The sequence below is a fragment of the Cyprinus carpio genome, chromosome B6 (genome assembly GCF_018340385.1).
Source record: "Cyprinus carpio isolate SPL01 chromosome B6, ASM1834038v1, whole genome shotgun sequence".
Lineage (NCBI taxonomy): Eukaryota > Metazoa > Chordata > Actinopteri > Cypriniformes > Cyprinidae > Cyprinus > Cyprinus carpio.
Genome location: NC_056602.1, coordinates 20,252,157 through 20,273,046, shown reverse-complemented (window position 1 = coordinate 20,273,046; position 20,890 = coordinate 20,252,157). Strand labels below are relative to the sequence as shown.

Sequence of the window (20,890 nt, the reverse complement as noted above, 5' to 3'; positions counted from 1 at the left end):
GGAAGTAGGACTGATAACACAACACTCATACATCACTTAACAGCAGGTTATTTGAAAAGGGCCATTCCTACAAATAGTGTCAGGTAGGTTGTTTTGAAAAAGAGCATCTGCCACTTTCAAAGCCAAGTCACCTTTCTTTGTTTAGTGCTTTTTACAGTACAGATTGTGTTAAAGCAGCTTCGCAATAATAGACAGGAAAAATAGCAGAATCAATTATGAAATCTCAACTATTGAGACATCCAGATTCTGCTGTAAAGCAGCTCTAAATGACAACTGTGTCAACATTGTTCAGATGAAGCAGTGTTGGTTCAGTTCAAATTAAAAACAATTTAGCAGCTATGCTTTTGTATAGCAGTAACAACACAACATTTAAAGCTCAACAATTTTATTTTATTTTTATTTTTTTCAGTCAGCGATGGATAAAACGATTTCTCCAACAGACTGTATATATAAAACATGTTTTAATCATTTTTATCTTGAATTTTTGTTAACATAATAGGTCATCTTGGTTTTAATGCCCACATTTTTAAACGTAAAATTTGTTGAAAAACTTAACCAGGTGAATATAAAATAAAAATAAGAATGATTTCCATGTAATATAAAAATAAATACTGGCAGGATTTCCGTCTGGAATAACTCCATGGTGACAGTTTTGGTCAATCTACCATCAATAATTTAATGTAATTGAAAGCATGGCGAGATGACGGCCAGCAGGGGCTGTTTTTCTTACCTTTGCACACAGCAGTTGGCTTCCTAGTCGAAGGACTTTCCTGCATCCTGATCACGTCCCACCGAAGGAACTGAAATCATTTTAATCCCAGAGTAAGTTGTGTGTTACTTTATGTATTCCCTTAAGTGCATTATTGTTGTATTTACAGTTTACCATTTGAATATCTTTAACGTTATATTGTATGCGATTTTATCGTTTAATAAACGATGCGAATGTTTGCCGTAAGAAAACAGACCCGAAAGAGTTTGAGTGTGCTTGTACTATCTATCGATCTTCAGCCCTATATTTTCACACACTGCATATTACGAACATACTTTCACGTATGTTTATAATTTACTACATTGCCTTGTATATTGGTTTTGATTAGCTGTAGAATAAGTTGTTTTAGTGTTAAGAGTGATTCCTGTAGTTTATCTGTGGTTACTGCACCTGACTCAACGTTTACCTATGTGTTTCTACGTCACTAGCGCAACATACAGCACTTTTACACTTTTATATTAGGTGAGGAAGGTACCTTTTCAGATTTATTATATTTATGACTACAACTAATTTTCATATGTATGATCAAAACGTTACGTTTGGTTACAATGTTTAAACGCATGAAAAGAACACTTTAACAAGACGTTAGAGGACAAAAGACCAATCAAAAGAGAGATTCCGCGCGTGCGCGCCTGCTTCCCTTTCACTGTACTTATTCGACTCACTGCCGCACTTCGGATCTTTTAAACAATTCAGTGATTCTTTTACGTCATGACGTAATTACGGCAGATGGTAAACGTGTGCTGCGTTTTTAATTTATTTTGTTAAAAGATGCAGTATATTTTATCGAAATGCAATATTTTATTTGTATGTTCTTTATTTGTTATGTATCTATTGTATAAGTTGTGCTTATAATTTATAGTTATATGTACTATACTAAGTCAGTGCATTTGTATTTGGGCTTGTATATTTTCACTTTGGCAAAAAAAAAAAAAAAGATTCAATCGAATTAATGGAAGAATTGTTCAGAATGTTTGGCGAACGATTGATTCGGATGAAATGATTCGATTCAAATGAATGATTCTCTCACGAATCGGACATCCGCTACCGCGTAGGATCTACATGGGTTTGCGTCAACATCGCGTCTGAATTTCATGGTCGCGAGAAAATGTAAAAGTCAAAACCGTGAAATATCAGTGACCGGACACGATGTCGAGCTGATCACAGGAAACCAGCTAGGTACTGTGAATGACTTCATAACCTCCTTTAGCCACGCGTGTGTTTTGCTGTGAATTATGAAGCTAATTGGCTAGGCTATCCGGCTGGGTTTGGCTGTATGAATAAGGTAATTGTGATCACGTCAAGAAGATCTCGCCTACTGTCGCGACAACCAGACGCGGACTCTAATAAGATAACTAGTTTATGTTTGGGTAAAATGGACATGGTATTTTATACGAGTCAGTAATCGCATAAAATAATTGTATTCTAAAGTTTGCTGGATCAGCTGCATGCTCGTGTCTCGCGACTTAAAGGGCTAGTTCACCAGAAATGATCATTCTGTCAATATTCACCAAAGTCCTTATAAATTGTCTCTGATATTGACTCACCATTGATTCAAACCTAAACGCTGAACTTCCGTGAACACACACATAGAGGTGCACAGTGACAATCTCAGTCACCATTCACTCTCATTGTATAGAGTAGACGGAAGTCATGAAGGTTTTAAACAAAGTGAGCCTTTATCACTAAGTTGAACCCTATGCTGATAATATTTTCCTAATGTCAACACAAGTAGCAAGTTGGACTTCGAGCCGGCGTGCTTTATAGTGTAATTTCCTTTATTTCTTATGACATGATGTCACTTATTGTGCATTACACACACTATCATTCTTCATTCTCCCTCTGAGCTGTGTGTGTGTATGTGTGTTGTCATGAATGTAACCTCAGATTTTTTGAGCTGCAATGTGTGTGGTGTTTCTTATAAAAATGGTATAAGCTTTATTTTTCCAACTAGGAACTTACTGGAACTTAATTCCAAGATTATTATTATTAGTAATTTGTTTTTTCTTGCCAGGTTTTGCAGTAGGCCAGGATTGTTCCTCTGGACTGAATCTTTGGTGTGCGTATGTCAATGTGACTAGAGGAAACTCTTCCGACAGCACTATGGGTCAAGACAGAGGAAAGTACGATTTCTATATAGGCCTCGCTTTGGCTGTAAGTTCCAGTATATTTATTGGCGGTAGTTTCATCTTAAAGAAGAAAGGACTCCTTCGACTGGCCAGGAAGGGCTCGATGCGTGCAGGTATGTTTCTTTCTGTAGGCTTTTGATCTAGTGGTGTCAAGAAAACACACACCGCTAGCTCTGTCAGAGAGGTTTAACTGGTTTGGGTGTGAAAATGATTGAGATGTTTTGTTCAGACACACCTGTTTTGTAGCCGTCATTGTTTAAACGTAAAGGTGCAGCACTGTACAGATCACTTGCCACACACTTTTTATAAATGATTAACTCCGTTACCATGTCATTGACTTTACTGTACGGAGATATTTAACCCTGTATGGACTCGTGTCATTTATTAAAGACAACAAAAATAAGTCTTACTGTTAAAAACGGAAACTATAACTAATTGCTTTTCGCTTTTATAAAGTGTCAAGTCTCTGTTTTATTCTTCCGGTTTTGTGATGGCATTATTTGGTTGTCAGACAACAAACATAAGTCTTTTTAAGCATTTGTGACATTTAAATCATTCAATTTGATTTCCAAACACAGTTTAATTTTGCTTAAACGTGTTTAAAAGGCTTTATATTTTTTATTTTAGGATATATAGTAAATGGCTGTAACGGAATACATATTTAGTGCATAGAGTAATAGAAGCGATTATGTGTAATGAAATTTTGCTTTCATGTAAAAATGAAACGGGCATGATTATAGTGTTTAATTGTCTTTCAGTAAATGTTTGATATTTGGACATAAATGGGAATTTAAATAACCCATTTTTCCATTTAATAAATAATTCATTCTTTATATAGTTGAAATAATGATTTTTATTTAAAACTTACACTACCATTCATAAGTTTGACATCACTTTTATTCTGTAAGGATGCATGAAATTGATTAAACGTGACAGTGAAGATTAAAGTTACAAACAATTTCTGATTCAAATAATTGCTGTAATTTTGACCTTTTGTTTCTTCAAACACTCCTGAAAAAACATCACACCTGTGTTTCAACATTGATAATAATAATAAATGCATCTTGAGCAGCAAATCAGCATATTAGAACGATTTCTAAAGAATCATGTGACACTGAAGACTGGAGTAATGATGCTGAAAATTCAGTGTTGCTGATTCAGGGAATCTTTTCTTCTTTTTTTATTGTAATAAAACGTAAATGCAAACATTTGAACAGTAGTGTATTACATAATGCAACCTGTAGAGCGTAAGGAAATACTGATCCTCTGTGTAGCGCTGATATGAAGTTCAGTGTTGGCAAACTGTGATGCAGTGTAGTTGTTTAACTGTTGACATTTACAACAATTTCTGAGGGATTCTAATGTTTGTACCAAGTAGTCATCAATGCGTTTTTTTGACTTCTAGAGAGCAGGGTGGCCGATATATGATATGCAGTGCAATTTAATTATAGCAAATGTGTCATACACAATATTGCTGACATAATGTTGAATAAAAATGAATCTCTTCTTTTCAGGCCAAGGAGGTCACGCATACTTAAAAGAATGTCTTTGGTGGGCTGGCTTGTTATCAAGTGAGTGACAATTGAAACAACTCATTTTCATCTTAAAGACAAGCTCAAAGCAGCTGTTCACATACAATATATATTTATCATGTTTGTGGCTTTTTGAAAGTAACAATTTGAATTCTGTCTGCTTTGACAGTGGGGGCCGGCGAAGCTGCCAATTTCGCTGCATACGCCTTCGCTCCCGCCACCCTCGTCACTCCTCTCGGTGCTCTCAGCGTGCTAGTCAGGTCTGTAAACCTCTGGTGGATTTCTCTGAATTATAAAAGCCTGTTGCTTTTTTTTTAATGGGACAGCAGGTGGAAAGTATGTAATGCAGCTTTGCTTAGGAAAATGTTACTGTCTTGCACTCAGAACTCTAGTGATTCATGTGGGTGGTTTAGCAGACATTTTTGTGGTTTCCTTGCTGTTTTTAAACCAAGTATGACCTTAATCTTAGTGGTTGCATGCATCAGGTTCACAAAGTGCTCAGTGTCAAAGTGTTAGAAGTATTAACTTCTCAAAAGGACAAAAATAGGCTTCAACATAGTTCACAAAGTCTCAGTTTACCTACTTTATATTCACTACAAACGTCTAGGGCCTTAAGATGATTTAAGACCAAACGAACATTAAAATAATCGAAAATTGAAATATAAAAAATTCACACGCTCACCAACTTTATTAAAAATTCTGAACCTGGAAAAGTCATGAAATTAATCATTTCCATTGGTATTTTTGTGTTTTAAGAAAATACATTTTTCTAGGCATGCCAAACTCTAAAATATTTTATCGGGTAGATTTTTGGGGGTAAAATAATAGCAAAAAAAAAAAAACTTTCTATAAGAAAGTGGAAAAAAAAAACTATTCAGTAAACCATGAACACCTGGACAATTTTTGTGAATAATGGAGGGCCTTCATCAAAAAGGTGATATAGATGATAAATATGCAATCTCTAAAGTATGGCACCCTTTTTTAATTTTAACAAAATACAGCACTTTTAATTAAGGGTGAGTAGATAAAGACAGGATGTTTCTTTTTGGGTAAAACTTTAAGGGTTTAATGCGTGTCTGTTTTTGCAGTGCCGTTCTGTCCTCGTACTTCCTGACAGAGAGGCTGAACCTGCACGGGAAGCTTGGCTGTCTGCTCAGTATCCTGGGCTCCACTACCATGGTGATACACGCACCTCAAGAGGAGGAGATCGACAGCCTGGAAGACATGGCCAAAAAACTGGTTGATCCAGGTGAGCTATGATATGTAGAGATAATGAAGGACCTCCTGGGGCCAGTTCCATAAACGGTTTAGTCTTAGAAAGTTAGTAAAAAAATCTAATAAAAATGCAACTGGCCCTTGGTATGTGAATAACTTGTTTTTATCCAGCAGCAGTGTTGCTGAGTTATTTGGTTTCTTTAATATCAGTATGCATTATTGTGGTCTTGATAAGGGAAATATTGCAGTTACACAACCTTTCAAAAGTTGGGATCAGAAACATTTTTGGTTACACTTTATTTTAAGGTGCCCTTGTTACAGTGTAATAATTATACATTTGAGAACTAGGTAATATAAATTAATATGTACCTACTATAGGGTTAGGAGTATATTTATATAACTAATCATCATTTTCATCTTTTCTTCCATCTGTCTTCAGGCTTCATGGTCTTCGCTACAGCTGTCATCATCATAGCACTCATCTTCATCTTCGTACTGGGCCCACGCCACGGGCAAACCAACATCCTGGTCTACATCACCATCTGCTCTGTGATTGGTGCTCTGTCTGTCTCCTGCGTGAAGGGGTTGGGCATCACCATTAAGGAGGCCATCGCTGGGAAGCCAGTGTTTCGAAACCCTTTGGCCTGGCTGCTGCTGCTTAGCCTGATAGCTTGTGTTAGCACACAGATCAACTACCTGAATAAAGCACTGGACATCTTTAACACGTCCCTGGTGACACCCATCTATTACGTCTTCTTCACCACCTCAGTGCTCTCCTGCTCTGCCATATTGTTCAAAGAATGGGAACACATGGGCACCGATGACATCATCGGCACACTGAGTGGCTTCTTCACGATTATCGTGGGCATCTTCCTGCTGCACGCCTTTAAGGACGTTAGCATTAGCTTGGCGACATTGGCCGTGTCCATCAGGAAGGACGAGAGAAACGGCCCTTTATCAAATGGCATGGCAGCTCACAACCACTCCAGTTACGAGCTGCTACATACCGACGTCATGGAGGACTTTGACGACAGAGAGTCAGGGTTGCCTTTCGACAGCGTCTCCAGAAGAAACGGCACTATGACAGTCTCATAGGTTCAAAGAGGAGCCGGTATGCAGCAGTTTGTCTATGGAAATGTTTTGGCTGCTCAATGGACATTTAGCATTTTTCTTTCCTTTTCAGATATGACATAAAACCTAAGACAATCAACTCTCAACGCAAAAACATAAAAGATGGACCAATCGATTGTACTAAGGGTTTTGTTTGATTTTTTGTTTTGTTTTGTTCGTTTCAAACTAGACTACATGGTAAGCTTCATCTCATTCCTCATGTAGCACTGTAAATATACAACTGTACGTTTTTAAGAGACTTTTGTTATATTTTATGTGAAGATACCTGTATTTACATGCACTGAGTTTCTTTCTACAAAACCAGTAGTTGCTTTGACTTTGTAATAAAGACATCCAAGTGGAAAGATGAGAAGACCTTCTCAGTTCATCAGCTGTGCTGTGATTATTTTTTAGGGGTTGTAGACCCAAACAGGGATCATAATTTACTCACCCTCATGGCGTTCCAATCTCGTTTAAGAATTTTTATTATTATTATTATTTGAAGTCGTCAGTTTTTATTTTCATGAAAACCTTTTAAATTCGATTAATATTTTGTCATGTCATGTTTATCAAATTCAGTCCATTATACCAAAGACAGACTATAGAATACCTTTGTTCCAATAGAATTCTCCATTTTTTGTTTTAAAGGGACTATTTATACTGACTAATGGTATCTAATTTAGTCGACGCGTGCAAAATGAATCCAAATATTCAAACATGGGATCAACATTTAACACAACCAATTAAAATGTACCCGTGAAAACCTGAGCTCCTGAACATTATACATTTACACTAGTTATTCGTTGTTTTCATTGTTACGTAGAGCGTATTCATTATACGGACACATTTTGATAAGCACGTTTTAGTTACAGAAGTGCTGTAATTGACCGTTGTTCATTCATTGTTCAGCTTCATCACCTGAAACTGGAATTGATTTTGTTCAAAAACATTATTAATATCTAGCGGTGTTCATTTGTCTCATCACTGTTTATATTTTAATTAAAATAGATTAATTATCGTCAATATGCACTCGTCTATGTTATCAATTATATGAACGTTAGTTAATTTTTTTGCAGATTAACACCGCACACAGATCCCTTCAGATTCGCATCGACCGAAGATCGTCCTGGAGACCCACTGTCCTGTAAAATTCATCTCCAACCTGCTTCAACATCTTCAAAGATGCCTTCCAAGCAGTCCTGAAGATCTTGATTAGCTGGTTCAGATGCGTTTGATCAGGGATGGGGTTAAGCCCTTCAGGAGAACCACTGAAGACATTATATAGTTTTTATATAGCTCTCAAATTGAGTAAACGATGACTATTTTTATTTTGTGTGAACTAGTCGTTTAACTTGTTTAATTTAGTGAAAAAATGACCCAGGAAACCAAACAGTTTGATATTTATTTGAATTAAAATCTGATTACATAATTAAAATACAAAAAAAGGCACGTTTATTGAGAGTAAGAACTTGGTTACGTTTTATTCAGGATAATAGAAGAAAAAGAATCTTGCATGCAATCATTCAAAAACACCACAGAAATATACCACTGTTCTCTCACCACAGCAAAAGCTTAAATAATCAGCTGATAAAACCCACTTGGTCATTTTCCAACCCTTTCCCACTGCCTTCCCCTGGTATAAAACATGAAAATGAGTAGTGCTGTGCTATCATTAACATATAAAAGAGAATAGCCATTTATCTATAATAAGGCACGAGTGTGTGTACAAAATAAAATCAACCTGAAATATGCTATGTAAAACTGGGCCGTGTTCGTCTATCATTTTAAAACATATTTTGGCCTAATTTACCAAAGCCTGAGAGGTGCAAAACCTTTAATGGTACAATTGATTGATGCTTACAAAACAAGGCAACTTACTGGCTCTGTGAACACTACAGGCTGGTGTACGAAAGGAGTCTCTATGTAGAATGTGACAGTGAAACTGGTCCTAAACTTGTTGTTAATGTTCCCCTCTACCATCTCTTCCACTTCTAATTGGTGCAAATGTACGCCAATCTCAGTTACTGGCCAATGACTGATGGATTGGAGGCTGAAAGCAACGGACATGTTCGACTGGCATGTTCTCTCCATCCCCAGACTTCAGGTACTTGTTCAAAATGGCAAAGATTTCATCATTCAGAATCTGGAACTTGCGAATTCGTTCAACCATTTTCTTTAGAGGCTAAAGTGAGAGAGAGAGAAAAAGATGGTTTAGCTGATGTCTTGACTACAGAAGTTAAATAAAAACTTCTCATTGAGAAAAAACTCACCACACTCTTGATGATCTCATCTTTGCCGTCATGTTTCTGCACCTTAAGGAGATGGTAGCTGAAGTCCAGGATATCAAAGCGTCTGTGCTGTCCAAGCAATGTGATAATCATGCAACCGGCCCAGTTCAGACCATCTCCAAAACATTGCCTGGAAGAAGATCGATATGCTTTATAAAGCACAAATATCCTAATCTCACTGTAAACAGCCATTCTACATGACGAGACGAACAGGTGATCAGTTTGCACTCACTCAACAGTGAACTCATGCGCTCCCACCGGGATGCAGTACACAAACTGCATGGCGCTCCACAACCTGTGGAACTCCACGCACTCGTCCACGTGCATCACGCCGTTGCTGGGCAATGGGCCGCGCCAGATTGGGTCGTCCAGATAACCGCGGATGCGAGTCAGAATGACCTCAAATATGGAGAGACCGCAGCACAGCCGCTCTTTAGTCAGCAGGTCACCCTCACGGGCGATGGCAATTTGCTGATGAGAGATTGTACAGGGTATTGATTAAAATCAGACCAGTACTGCTCACTTAAGTCTTCATCAAGATTGACTATGGTATTTGTTTTGTCAAAGCATGTGATTTGTCCTTCAAAGCATATTTACAGTTATTTATAAAATTTGAACAGTAGATGGCGATGTCACCACAATTATGTAGTACTGACAATTCAACAACGATTAATGATGGCATAAAAAGTCACCACTGAGATGTGATCATTTTGACTTTTTATCTCATAATTATGAGATAATTATATATATATATATAAGATGGCGATGTTATATATATATATATATATATTTATATATATATATATAAAAAGTTTAAATTATGAGTCAAGATTGAATATCAACTTTTTCTCTCAATTTCAACTTGTCAATTTCAGCGTAATTATTAATTTTTTCTCTCTTAATTTTAACTTTTTATGACAATTTTAATTTTTGTCTTTATCTCATCATTTCAACTTTGTCAGTTTCAAATTAATTATAGCTTTTTATCTCATAATTATTTTTTTTGTCAATTTCAGCATAATTATGGCTTTTATCTCAAAATTTCAGACCTTTATCTCAAAAAGTATGATTTACCAAAGCTACTAGTTTCGACTCGTTATAGTTATGATTTTATCTCAATTTCAATTTTTAATGTCAATTTCAACATAATTATGGCTTTTTCTCTCATAATTTTAGACCTTTAGCTCACAAAACATGTTTTACCAAAACATGATCATTTCGATTTATCAGTTGATTTTATCTCATAATTTAATTTTTTTTTATCAATTTCAATTTATGGCTTATCTCATAATTTACCAAAGCATGATCATTTTGACTTGTCATAGTTATGATTTTATCTCCTAATTAAAATTTTTAATGTCAATTTCAACTTAATTATGGCTTTGTATCTCATAATTTCAGACCTATTCCATATATAACAGTGGTCCAGGACTCAAAAAAAAATATATATATTTTTAAGCACAGAATCAATTGGTGTGGTTACTGATTCCGTATGTAGAAATGCCAATTAATGCAACAAAAAGTGACAGAAAATAGCGGCGTTACCAGGATAAAGTAATACTCATTTCTTCAAGCAAACTTTAGAAAAACACAATTTTTCTTTGAAAATAATCAATTTGGCCATTACCACTGACACAGCTCATAAATAAAAAAGTGAACGTGGAAGGCTCAGGGATGAGCTCAAACCAGCAGTTAGGTGTGTAATTGAAGATGCTAATGACAATAAGTGGATGTGTGTGTACTGGAGGCGGCAAAGCAGCAGAGCACGACTAAAGCGGCTGTCAGCGCAGTGATGTTTTACCCACCTGAGGGGTTCCCAGACGCTCAATTAGAGGCACCATATGCAGTGCTGTGTATTTGGCCTCCAAACGCTTCATCTTTGCATCCAGACGTTCACCTTCTGCTCAAGTGTGGGTTGTAGAGGGATTATTGGATATGTATGAGGAACTGCTCAAATAAAGCATCCTAAAAATAAATACTGCATATCCTCAGCAAACATCCATAAACATGAGCTTACCTTTAACGTGAACTCTTGGCAAGATGTTCTGGAAGGGTGCTGCATGCAACAAGTCACACACCTCTTCTTGAGACTGTAGGAAAAGAGACAAACTCATTTCAGAAACTAAAAAACTAGGGCAAATAGCAAAGTAATCAATGGAACAGTGGGATCAAAGCATAAATTAAATTCAAATAAGCAATCTAAGACAAGCCAACATTGACACTTTGTCATGTATATGCATAATCACTGAGTTTTGGTGCATTATGTTAATCAGGTTAAAGCACATATTCCATTAGTCATTAGCTTAATGTTTGTGGGCAGTTTTTGGTAACACTTTACAATAATGTTGTCTCATATAATGTTGATATCATGAAATTACTTTTTTCCTAAATGTTCAAAATACATCAAGGTTAATTTTGATTATGTAACTTGACCTGTTAAAAATATATGAGTATATGTAGAAATTAATATCGAACATTAACCATAAATATTAACTATATCCTTATGTCAAACTACCTCCCTTCAGTATTTGGTATGAGATATTCATAAAGTGCTGAGGAATTCTTTTGTGGCACAGAGGGGTGATGTGGCATAGTGGTTGACAACAAAAAACAGAAATGGCACTTCATGTCAAAAAGAGGTGTTTTAATGCATGTCCAATGAAGCTTTTAGAAATCCTTGACACAGATTTCTGTGGGTACGGTTCCAGCAGATGGAGCCATGCAGTCACATACTCCACTGACAGGAACTATTACAGATGAGGCTGTTGACATTTAAATTAAAATGCAGAGAATTACAGCCGACAGCTCTGATTGCACTGACCTTGCCATCATGCAGAGCAGGTACTTCCACACAGGCACAGAAATGTTCTCTTCAACGACTTTATTTTACCAGACAACCCTTAATTGTTGACACTATATAATTTGATGTTAAATGTGGAGGGTGGTGGAAGACAGCATCTCCCTGGGTAACTTTTGTGACTAATGGTTGACAAATAAACAGCAGCTTATCACATCTGTGAAGAGTCTCTTGAGTGTCTGGATGAATGTCAGATATTCTCAACCATGCTGCAGTGATGTTCCATCCATTATGCAGTGTAAACCCAAGCAACTTCTTCAAAGATTTAAAATGTTTTTTTGTTGTTGTTGTTTTTTATTGGGAATTTACAGATTCTTGATAATTAACTCAATGAATCAAATTGATAATAAATAATAAATTCTTATATGGCACGTGTTAGATTGGTGGTATTATTATTCTGTTCTATGTTGGTGTTATTGGTTTTATGTTTGATGTGTGTTTTATTGGTTCGTGTTAAAGAGCTGTGTGATTAGATATTTGTTTAGCACCCAAATATACACTCTCTTATACATAAATTAATTGTAACTTAAAATCTTGTTGAAAGTTAAAGTTGTTAACTACACCAATAACAAGTAAACCTGTGGCTATGATGTGAGTCTTTGGACTCAGCTACCCTGACTGTTATTTATTGCGAGTAGCTGTGTTTTGGATTTATTTGTGCCCTAAAAGGAATAAACTCATTAACAATTTACAAATCAAACTAAACACATTAAGAGCTTTTGATTAGTATACATATTAACCGTATAGGGATTAAACTGAATAGATAAATATTTATTATAATAAAAACTTAATATTAGAATAAAAATGTGATCATGTATGTGATTTTTCATTAGTTTTTGTTATTTTGTTTCTTTTGATTAAAGTGATTTGTTACCATTCAGACTTGAAAGGAACAGAAACTGAGATGCGGTTTATAAGCAAGGCAACAGCAAGATCACATTGTTTGAGGAAAATATGCACATGACGGTTTTAAAGGGCTGGTTCAAAAACAAAAGATAAAAATAAAAAAATGTGAAGCTGATCTGCATCTTAAAAGGGTTGAAATCTGACAGTGCTTCCACATGCAATGTAATAACTGCAGATGTGTTCCCATGACAACAGTGTGTCAAAGTCAGACATCCTAAACACTGAGCAGGTGACAGACTAAACAATGGAAGTCACCTGTGTTGTGTACTTTTATACAAAATGTATATTCACATATATAAATATGCATATGTGTGTAAATATATATGTATGTGTGTATATGTAATTAATTGAATCTAGTTGCATGATGTGCTGATTAATTTAATCACACATGAGTTTGGGCTGAGAAATTACCCCCAAAAGATAAAGTCATTATTGTGTTAAATACACGATCATGTTTGTCAACAGCTGCATGCAATGTCAGATACAGGTCTGCGCAGGGCCAGGATGCGTTAAATACGTTTTTTCCAAAATTAATCACACCTAATTAACACATTACAGTACATCTATTCAGTATATTGCTCCATTCTGTCATTGACTCCTGAATAATTTATAAAAAGTTAAAATATTAAGAGATTCATTCATGATTGAAGACTTTAGTTATGGGTCTTGTGTGTCACTTGTCACAGCAATATGAGAATATGAAAGGAGCCAAACCACAAAGGACGAAATTAATTAAAGCTCACTTCCACACTCTTCACTCTCAAAACCACATTATCAGTCTGCTGAAGATCTGTTTATTGATGGCACTGACCCTCTGCTTTGCTTACATACTGAAAGTGGTAATAAAAATATTGGATATTCTTACATAAGCTGGAATTTCTTCTTTAAAGAAAAGATTATGGCAGGTGGCAACAGTTGCTAAGGTAGGATTGGTCAGTACTGTTTTAAGGCATGGTTCTTTCTAAAGTTTAGTGTGAATGCTCAGTGGTCATACCAAGCTCTGTTCACTCAGCAGGCAGAACAGCAAAGCGTTTCCAACTTCCCTCAGGTTCTGGAAGCACACAGTCTTCAGCTCCGCATACTCCACAATGTCCTTCAACTGGTGGTGGAAGAACTCCAGAATACCTGCATCCAGGAGACAAAGTCATACTTTCACGATAATGCCTCATTTTGGTTGTTTTTGGAAATGCTGAAGTATTAGTATTCCTTTATTTGCACACTGCATAGTGATTAACAAAACAGATCCCATTCCAGGATAAACATCTCTTAATAAATGCCTAAAATTAGGACGTCTAGCTGACAGTAATATTGATCCAGGCCCTAAAACTAACCTTTACTCCACCAGCACATGCATGTATTATGGTTTCTGAAGGTTAAGAGTTTAAGACCTCTTTAAGAGTAAGGAAATTTAAAGAATAAATTTGAGGAAACGTCAATATGTACTCTGAACCTGCAAAAAAAGTCATGTTCTTCCTCAATAATCGTCTTGTTTTCCAGTGCACGTCTAGATTCTTAAATTAAGATACATTTATTTGAGAAGGAAAATTACATAAGATGAGAGGTTAATCAAAATCGAGTTTATGATTCAATCAAGGGCCAGTATCCCCCAGTGGTCTCAGAAAACTATTTAATTCAAAGAAAAAAGTTTTTATACCCCAGTGTCATATTCATTCTTGCTTTAAGCCTAAACTCACTTCATTTTTCAATTTAAGGAATTTAAGTACACACACACACACACATCTTATATACTAAGTCTTTGAAATTTCTGAAGAACAGTAGGTATCTACAATGGCTGACTGTTCTCAAGTTTACTCTTTTTTTTTTTTATTCCAGGTACATCCAAAAATCCCAAAAGAAGTAATATTCTTACAAGTAGAACCCTCTAACTACATATACAGACCCTTTGCTGTTTTTCTACCCTCTGCCTTTCTCTCTCAGTCTCTCCACCACCCACTTCATTTCATTTCATTTTTCCTTTCATTTCTTTTTGTCCAGGCTGACTGAAGCCCACATAATCAGACACAGCCATGGTTTCAGTGTGGCGTGCACCCTCTCAGTATGGTCACCCGGAAAGAAATAACAAAGAAAGGGAGAAAGAGAGCAAGAAGCAGTTACTAAACCTTCTCAAGTCAAGAGGGGTCTGATTAAGTCTTATAAAACACCCAGCGTCTGCTGCGTAAGCTCTGCTAAAAGCACCACTGTGTGACTGACACACTGCAGACAGGCAATCTGGCTAACAGCACAGTTGGATTTATGAAAGCTTAATAATTCAGTGCTTATCTTCTATTGGTGATAGTGGGAGCTCATATTTACACAGGGTCAAAGTGGCTCTCCTGGGTCAGAAAATAAAAGGCTTGTTGAGGAGTGTCCAAAAAAAGTGCACTTTTCACCTGGAGAGCCATACTCGTGGCGAGGCAGACGGCATATCTTGGGCATGACTTCCATCAGGGTCTTTACATACTGCAGAATGGTGCCCTGAAGCTGCACCAGGGAAAGAAAAAAAACCAAGATAACAAGGTGAATTCAGCAGAAATGTTGCTAATGCCCACACATCCAGAACTTTTTCTTTTATTCGTTATCCGATTAGCAGAGTAAAAAATTTGCTCCAACAATGATCTAATTTAAATAAGATCCTTACAAATGATCTGATGCATCATGAAAACAGAAATTTGGTATGGACCATATCAGTGCATGCATTCCTGGGAAACAAACCCATGACTTTGATGTTGAAACCACTACAATTAAGGCATCATTTGAGAAGTTTTAGTAGGAATAGTACACCATGCATTTCTTGAAAAGTTCATGCCAAGGGTCTTGCAAAAGGCCCCAGATCTCCATTAATAAACTTCAATTTGCATGCTTATGCACATACCAGGCTTTTGACGACCTTTAACAGCTCTTCCATCACCACAGCGATGCCTTGGTATCCTAGAAGTCTGCAAATAGCCTTAATATGTGGAGGTCCCAGGAAGTTCCGGTAGAGGCTGTATATGCTACTGTACGCCAAATTCAAGGCCTAAATCATCATTAAAAAGAAAAGAGAGGAAGTTAGTGCTTGGAACAAGATTTCATTTTGGGGCTGTCTTGCTGTAAGCCAACCACAATATTACTATACTTTAAAATATAATTTATTCCTGTAGTGCAGAGCTGAATTTATAATCATCCATTACTCCAGTCTTCAGTGTCACATGATCCTTCAGAAAATATTCTGATTTATTAATGATCAATATGCTGATTTATTATCAAAAAGAACAGCATTTATTAAAAATAGCTTTTTCTTCCTATATAAATCTTCACTATCACGCTTTATCAATTTTAACACATGCTTGCTAAATAATATAATTAATTTTTTAAAAAAAAAAAAAAAAAAAAAACCTTTACTGACCCCAAACATTTGAAAGGTAGTGTTAATTGTTGCAAAATATTTCTATTTTAAATAAATGCTGTTCTTTTTTTCATTTTTTATTCAAAGATTCCTAAAAAAAAAAGCATCACAGGTTCCAAATATATATATATATATATATATATATATATATATATATATATATATATATATATATATATATATATATATATATATATATATTTATTTATTTATTAAGCAGCACAACTGTTTTCAACACTGATAATAAATCAGCATATTAGAATAATTTCTGAAGGACACTGAAGACTGGAGGAATGGCTGATGAAAAATTCAGCTTTGCATTACAGGAATAAATTACATTTTAAATATATTAATATAAAAACATTATTAAAAATATTATAATATTTCATAATATTACAGTTTTACTGTATATTTGATCAAATAAATGCAACCTATATGTGCATAAGAAAATTGTAATGATCCCACACCTTTGAATTGCACTATATGTGTGTATATATGTGCACGTGTACACACACACAATGTATACTTAAAAAAATATATATATATAAAAAAAAAAATTAAACAATGGCCAACAAAGTTTTAAATACTTTAGTAACAAAACTAGAAAGAAATAAGCTTCCTTCTGTTCTCTTAATAAGAACGCAGAACTTGCAAGTTGACCGATTAATGATTTATCATAAATTCATAAGCATACATGTCCGTAGGTGTTGTGGCAGTGAGTCAGGGGAGACAGGTCACCAGTCTGAAGGAGTAATTGAGAGCAGAGTGGGGGAGGAAAAGTGCCATGTGTTTTTCCAATGACTGAGAGAGCAAGGATGTGTAAGAGATTGAGGATGAATGTAAGAGTTGCATTCTATGCAAAACACTGATGAGTTGTCTCCCCCTCCCCACTGCACTCTCTCTCTCTCTCTCTGCTTTATTTGCTGCCTGCTGTTCTAATCAGATAGAAGAGCTTTTCTGTGCAGCAGTGTGGAAGTGGAGCTCTTTCTGCAGGTGACCTGAGCCATGCCAAACAGAGACAGCTACAGGTCACACTCTCTTAATGCTTCAGGGGGATTCTGTCTGTGACTCTTCTCATCTTTTATGGTAAGATTTTTGCTCCTTTACCTCTCAATCTCAATTTTCCCAGAGACACCTGTGTCTCTGTTGGGGGGGGGGGGGGGGGGGGGGGGGGTTAGCTGTAGATTATACATAACGCATGGCAGATGACTGAATAAATAATTGTTTATTATAATTTATTGGGCCGTAATGTTATTCATTTATAATGTCTTGAGAGAATCTCTTAAGAACTTTTTTCTTGGCAAGCAGATATACGGATGTAATGTCAATTGGAAATTTCTCTTCAACTCATTCACATAATCCTGCTTTAGATACCTAGTTTTGAAGATAAAAAAAAAAATAGATACAAAGCAATCAAGGCGGATAAATAAAAAAATCTGTTCTTGTACTCAATAACCTGGTGCTTTTCCCCTCTAGATAAATCTGCTTTTCCTAACACCGTGACAGAGCAGGGCAATTGTACTTGAATACAAAAGAAAATTGAAATTACAAAACAGGATATAACCCTGAAAAAAGCTACCTTGTGTGTTACCTACACAACCATTCTCAATGTTAATGACTACAGTATGAAAGACAAATTAGACAGAAAGAACAGCACAGAACACGTTCAAAACATCTGCAGTTTATAACAAAGCATATTTTTATATACCTGTCCTCAGCCAGTGTTTTTTGATTAAATCCTTTTGACAAAGCACTTTAATTCAAAATCAATTTCAATACTGAAACCAACAACTGAAGTTTGCCATTTCTTTAAAAATAAAAAACATGCTTTTATGCCAGAAGCAAGCCCATTACTAATCTATTACGTCCTTGTACTACATTTAAGGTCAGAATTGATCTAAATTAGTTTTTCCCACCTTTATTCTTCCAGATCCTTCAAAAATCAATGCATGTCATCTCAAACCTGCCTACACCATTAAACATTGCGTGCATAAGGGCCTGAGTTTCAACCTAAAAAACACACTCAACATGACTATCACCATTCAGAACATCACAGCCACCTCTGCCATTGTGAGCTGGCCGTCATCTCCAGGCTGCGTGGACACGTTCTACAGCATCATGTATCACCCTAACTGGAACAGCCTGCTGATGGGTTACACACGCAAGAGCTTCCTGCGGGAGGACAGGGTTCCCGTGAGCCAGACGTCCACCAGTCTGGGCAACCTCAGTCCACAGACCACTTACATCCTCTGCGTCACCTGCCAGTCCGCCAACCCCACCAGAGAGCAGTGCCAGGTCTTCAGTACCCTAGATGAGGGCAATGAGCTCGGAGAGAGCGGCAGGGAGCTGGCGATGGGCGTCTGGCTGGCCAGCAGCATCCTGTTGCTGATCATTGCTGTGGCTCTGCTTTGGGGATGTCTGCACACCATGTGTCCAGCCAAGAGGGACCCAGAAAGAGGCAGCCAGTCAGGTCCGAACCCTCCACACCTGGCTCTGACCCCCATGGGTGGGAACATGGGAAGCGAAGGAAGAAAAAGTCTGTACACACCCGGCTTTGGCGGGGAAGACTCTCAGGACGCAACAGTGATTGAGAATCCTTTCCGAGCCGAGCATGGTAGAGAAATGGCGAAGTGGCAGGGTTGTGAACTTCGAACACCAACTAATAAACAGAGATTTGGCCCTGGGTCAGAATAACTAGGGCACCAAATTTTGATGCACTGACCCCAAAAATTCAAACTATTAGAACTTACACAATGAGGACAATCACTGGGGTTCAACCCATTTTGAGGAAAGGAGACTTGTCAGGGTTAAATTAGCATTTAAATGTAAAATGAAAATATCACCAACATATTAAACAAGGAAATTGAAGGAGTTCAATTGTGGCTTCGATACAATTCTACAAACTGCAGTTATTTTTTGGTATGCCTTTACAATGGTTAAATTTGTAAACATAAGTTAATGCATTTTGTTTTAGAATTAATTTAGGTTTATATTATTTATTTTTATTTATTTATAACCCCCTCCCCCCCGACACACACACACAAATATTTTTTTTTTAATAATTTATAAATAATAATTATAATTTGAAAATTATAATTTTTACAGTAAGAAATACTACCAAATTTTCCAATACACAAAAGATTCACAACAGAAGCATAATTTATTTTATATATTTATATTTCTACATAATGTGGGTCACCTATCAACCTACAATGTTGGAATCGTGTCTGTAGAGTACAGTGTCAGTTTAAAGTTAAACACCACTGCCATACTGGTTTTGCAGGGCAAAAAAAGACCCAACAAAAGTGTAGGCTGTATAAGTGTTGATTTTGATGTCTTTGTGAGTTGATAGTCTATCTGTGTTGTGTTAGTTGCACTGCAATCTTACTATGCTTGAAATGTACTTTGCCCACCTATCTATCTTGCTTAATAAAAAAAAAAAAATTCCCTGTATGTTATGGTTTGTCAGAGGCACTCAAGTTAATGCTGGAGATGTAAAAGATGTCGGTGTGACATTTAAACTCATGCAAACCCACCTTTGAGCCATACAGGTACTGTGGCTGGGCATTGGGAGGCTTGTCTCTCTGAAACTCTTGTGAAAACGGCAGCACAGTGCGAGAAAAAATAATGGAGGGGGGGGAATTGTTTTTTATTATTCTTTTTGTGTATTTTGTTTTTAACAAGGCTGTGCTCAGCATGTCCACTCTGGACCTATTCACAGGTAACAATACAGTGAAAAATCTCATCACACAAGTCAAACCACAGCTTTCAAAGGAACATGTTTCTAAGGAAAAATGACAAAAAAAAAGATACAACTATCTGCTGTGACATGACCAACTTTTAGGTGTTGTTCTCAGTGTGCTGGTTAAAGTCACTTGTGAATCACTGTGCTGTGTACCCAATCCATCACTCTGAGAGTCTACTGAGAATCAAGCAGACACAATGATTGAAATGAGTTATTCACCCTTTATACAAAAACAAAAAAAAGCTGGACTGAAGCCAATAGTGCATCTCAGTTTCTCAAACCTGAAACAGAGATGGCATCCTTCTACCATTTATGAGCTGTATTGAGACATGTTGATACTAAATGGGTACCTTTATGATAAATGTGTCATCAATATGTCTATCTTCCCCATGAAGGCCATGAAATGTTGAAGCCATCTTAACCTGACAGTGTAAAGATACCTTTAGTCTTCTTTTTATCCCACATTCAGACTCTTTCAAGGCCTACCTTCACGTCTATTCTATACAGCCCATGTTGAACACCTCACAATTCAGTCTTAGGAATATTTCTCACCTCACTATGATTCCTTACAAAGCTCTCTTTCTTTTTCTCACTTGTTGTCATATTTGATATATGGGTCAGATTGTACCTTATGCTTAGAAAAAAGATTGTACTGTGCTATTTGACAGTAAAAAAAGACAAAAAGAAAAAGTGATGGATCCAACACTCAATTCACAGGAGAAAAATTGATAAAAAAATAACTGATATGCCTTCACTTACATGTTTCTTAAAAGCTGCAAACAAGAATCTATATACAAGAATGTATCAAATGTATCTGAAACATAGCAGTCTTTTCCTGGTTGGAATAAGCATATACTTTAAGCATAGACTTACTATAAATATCTAATGAATTAACTTAACCATTCTCTAAAAAATTAAAGATGAAAGCAATGCTCGATCTTCATTTAAGTGTCT

At 36.3% G+C, this 20,890-nt stretch overlaps 4 protein-coding genes across 7 annotated transcripts in view; 2 read left to right on the top strand and 2 right to left on the bottom strand.

The window, feature by feature from the left end:
- The window catches only part of LOC109091039 (E3 ubiquitin-protein ligase HERC2-like), a 57,148-nt gene extending 56,287 nt beyond the window's left edge, over positions 1-861 (bottom strand). The window contains exon 1 of the mRNA XM_042726133.1: positions 731-861. Coding sequence (XP_042582067.1) covers positions 731-776 — 46 coding nt within the window. The 5' untranslated portion in view covers positions 777-861. The remainder of the gene's footprint in view (positions 1-730) is intronic.
- On the top strand, positions 690-7,143 carry LOC109068230 (magnesium transporter NIPA2-like). Of its 4 annotated transcripts, none has more exons than XM_042726131.1 (6): positions 690-822; positions 2,784-3,011; positions 4,413-4,469; positions 4,600-4,690; positions 5,519-5,679; positions 6,085-7,143. In XM_042726131.1, exons 2-6 carry the CDS (start codon positions 2,873-2,875, stop codon positions 6,738-6,740), a joined length of 1,104 nt encoding a protein of 367 aa, XP_042582065.1. In that variant the 5' UTR covers positions 690-822; positions 2,784-2,872; the 3' UTR covers positions 6,741-7,143. The 4 variants fall into 4 exon arrangements, with proteins under 4 accessions (XP_042582065.1, XP_042582063.1, XP_042582066.1 ...); XM_042726129.1 differs by lacking the exon at positions 690-822 and adding an exon at positions 1,792-1,948; XM_042726132.1 differs by lacking the exon at positions 690-822 and adding an exon at positions 1,918-2,054.
- Positions 7,144-8,139: 996 nt separating this feature from the next.
- Positions 8,140-20,890, bottom strand: part of cyfip1 (cytoplasmic FMR1 interacting protein 1) — a 37,741-nt gene continuing 24,990 nt past the window's right edge. Inside the window, exons 23-31 of the mRNA XM_042726128.1 lie at positions 19,728-19,814; positions 15,679-15,822; positions 15,197-15,287; positions 13,801-13,931; positions 11,061-11,133; positions 10,849-10,943; positions 9,276-9,514; positions 9,026-9,173; positions 8,140-8,937 (exon numbers count right to left, since the gene is read on the bottom strand). Of these exons, the coding sequence (XP_042582062.1) occupies positions 8,773-8,937; positions 9,026-9,173; positions 9,276-9,514; positions 10,849-10,943; positions 11,061-11,133; positions 13,801-13,931; positions 15,197-15,287; positions 15,679-15,822; positions 19,728-19,814 (1,173 nt within the window). The 3' untranslated portion in view covers positions 8,140-8,772. The remainder of the gene's footprint in view (positions 8,938-9,025; positions 9,174-9,275; positions 9,515-10,848; positions 10,944-11,060; positions 11,134-13,800; positions 13,932-15,196; positions 15,288-15,678; positions 15,823-19,727; positions 19,815-20,890) is intronic.
- LOC109091369 (fibronectin type III domain-containing protein 9-like) lies at positions 17,136-19,222 on the top strand. The gene is made up of 2 exons (XM_019105132.2): positions 17,136-17,277; positions 18,122-19,222. Exon 2 carries the CDS (start codon positions 18,220-18,222, stop codon positions 18,883-18,885), a length of 666 nt encoding a protein of 221 aa, XP_018960677.1. The 5' UTR covers positions 17,136-17,277; positions 18,122-18,219; the 3' UTR covers positions 18,886-19,222.

Coding starts and splice junctions, on each gene's coding strand:
- LOC109068230 (XM_042726129.1), top strand. CDS start 1,864: ATGGTCGCGAGAAAATGTAAAAGTCAAAACCGTGAAATATCAGTGACC. Junction 1,949..2,783: donor GATCACAGGAAACCAGCTAG/GTACTGTGAATG, acceptor TTTTCTTGCCAG/GTTTTGCAGTAGGCCAGGAT. Junction 5,680..6,084: donor CAAAAAACTGGTTGATCCAG/GTGAGCTATGAT, acceptor ATCTGTCTTCAG/GCTTCATGGTCTTCGCTACA.
- LOC109091369 (XM_019105132.2), top strand. CDS start 18,220: ATGACTATCACCATTCAGAACATCACAGCCACCTCTGCCATTGTGAGC.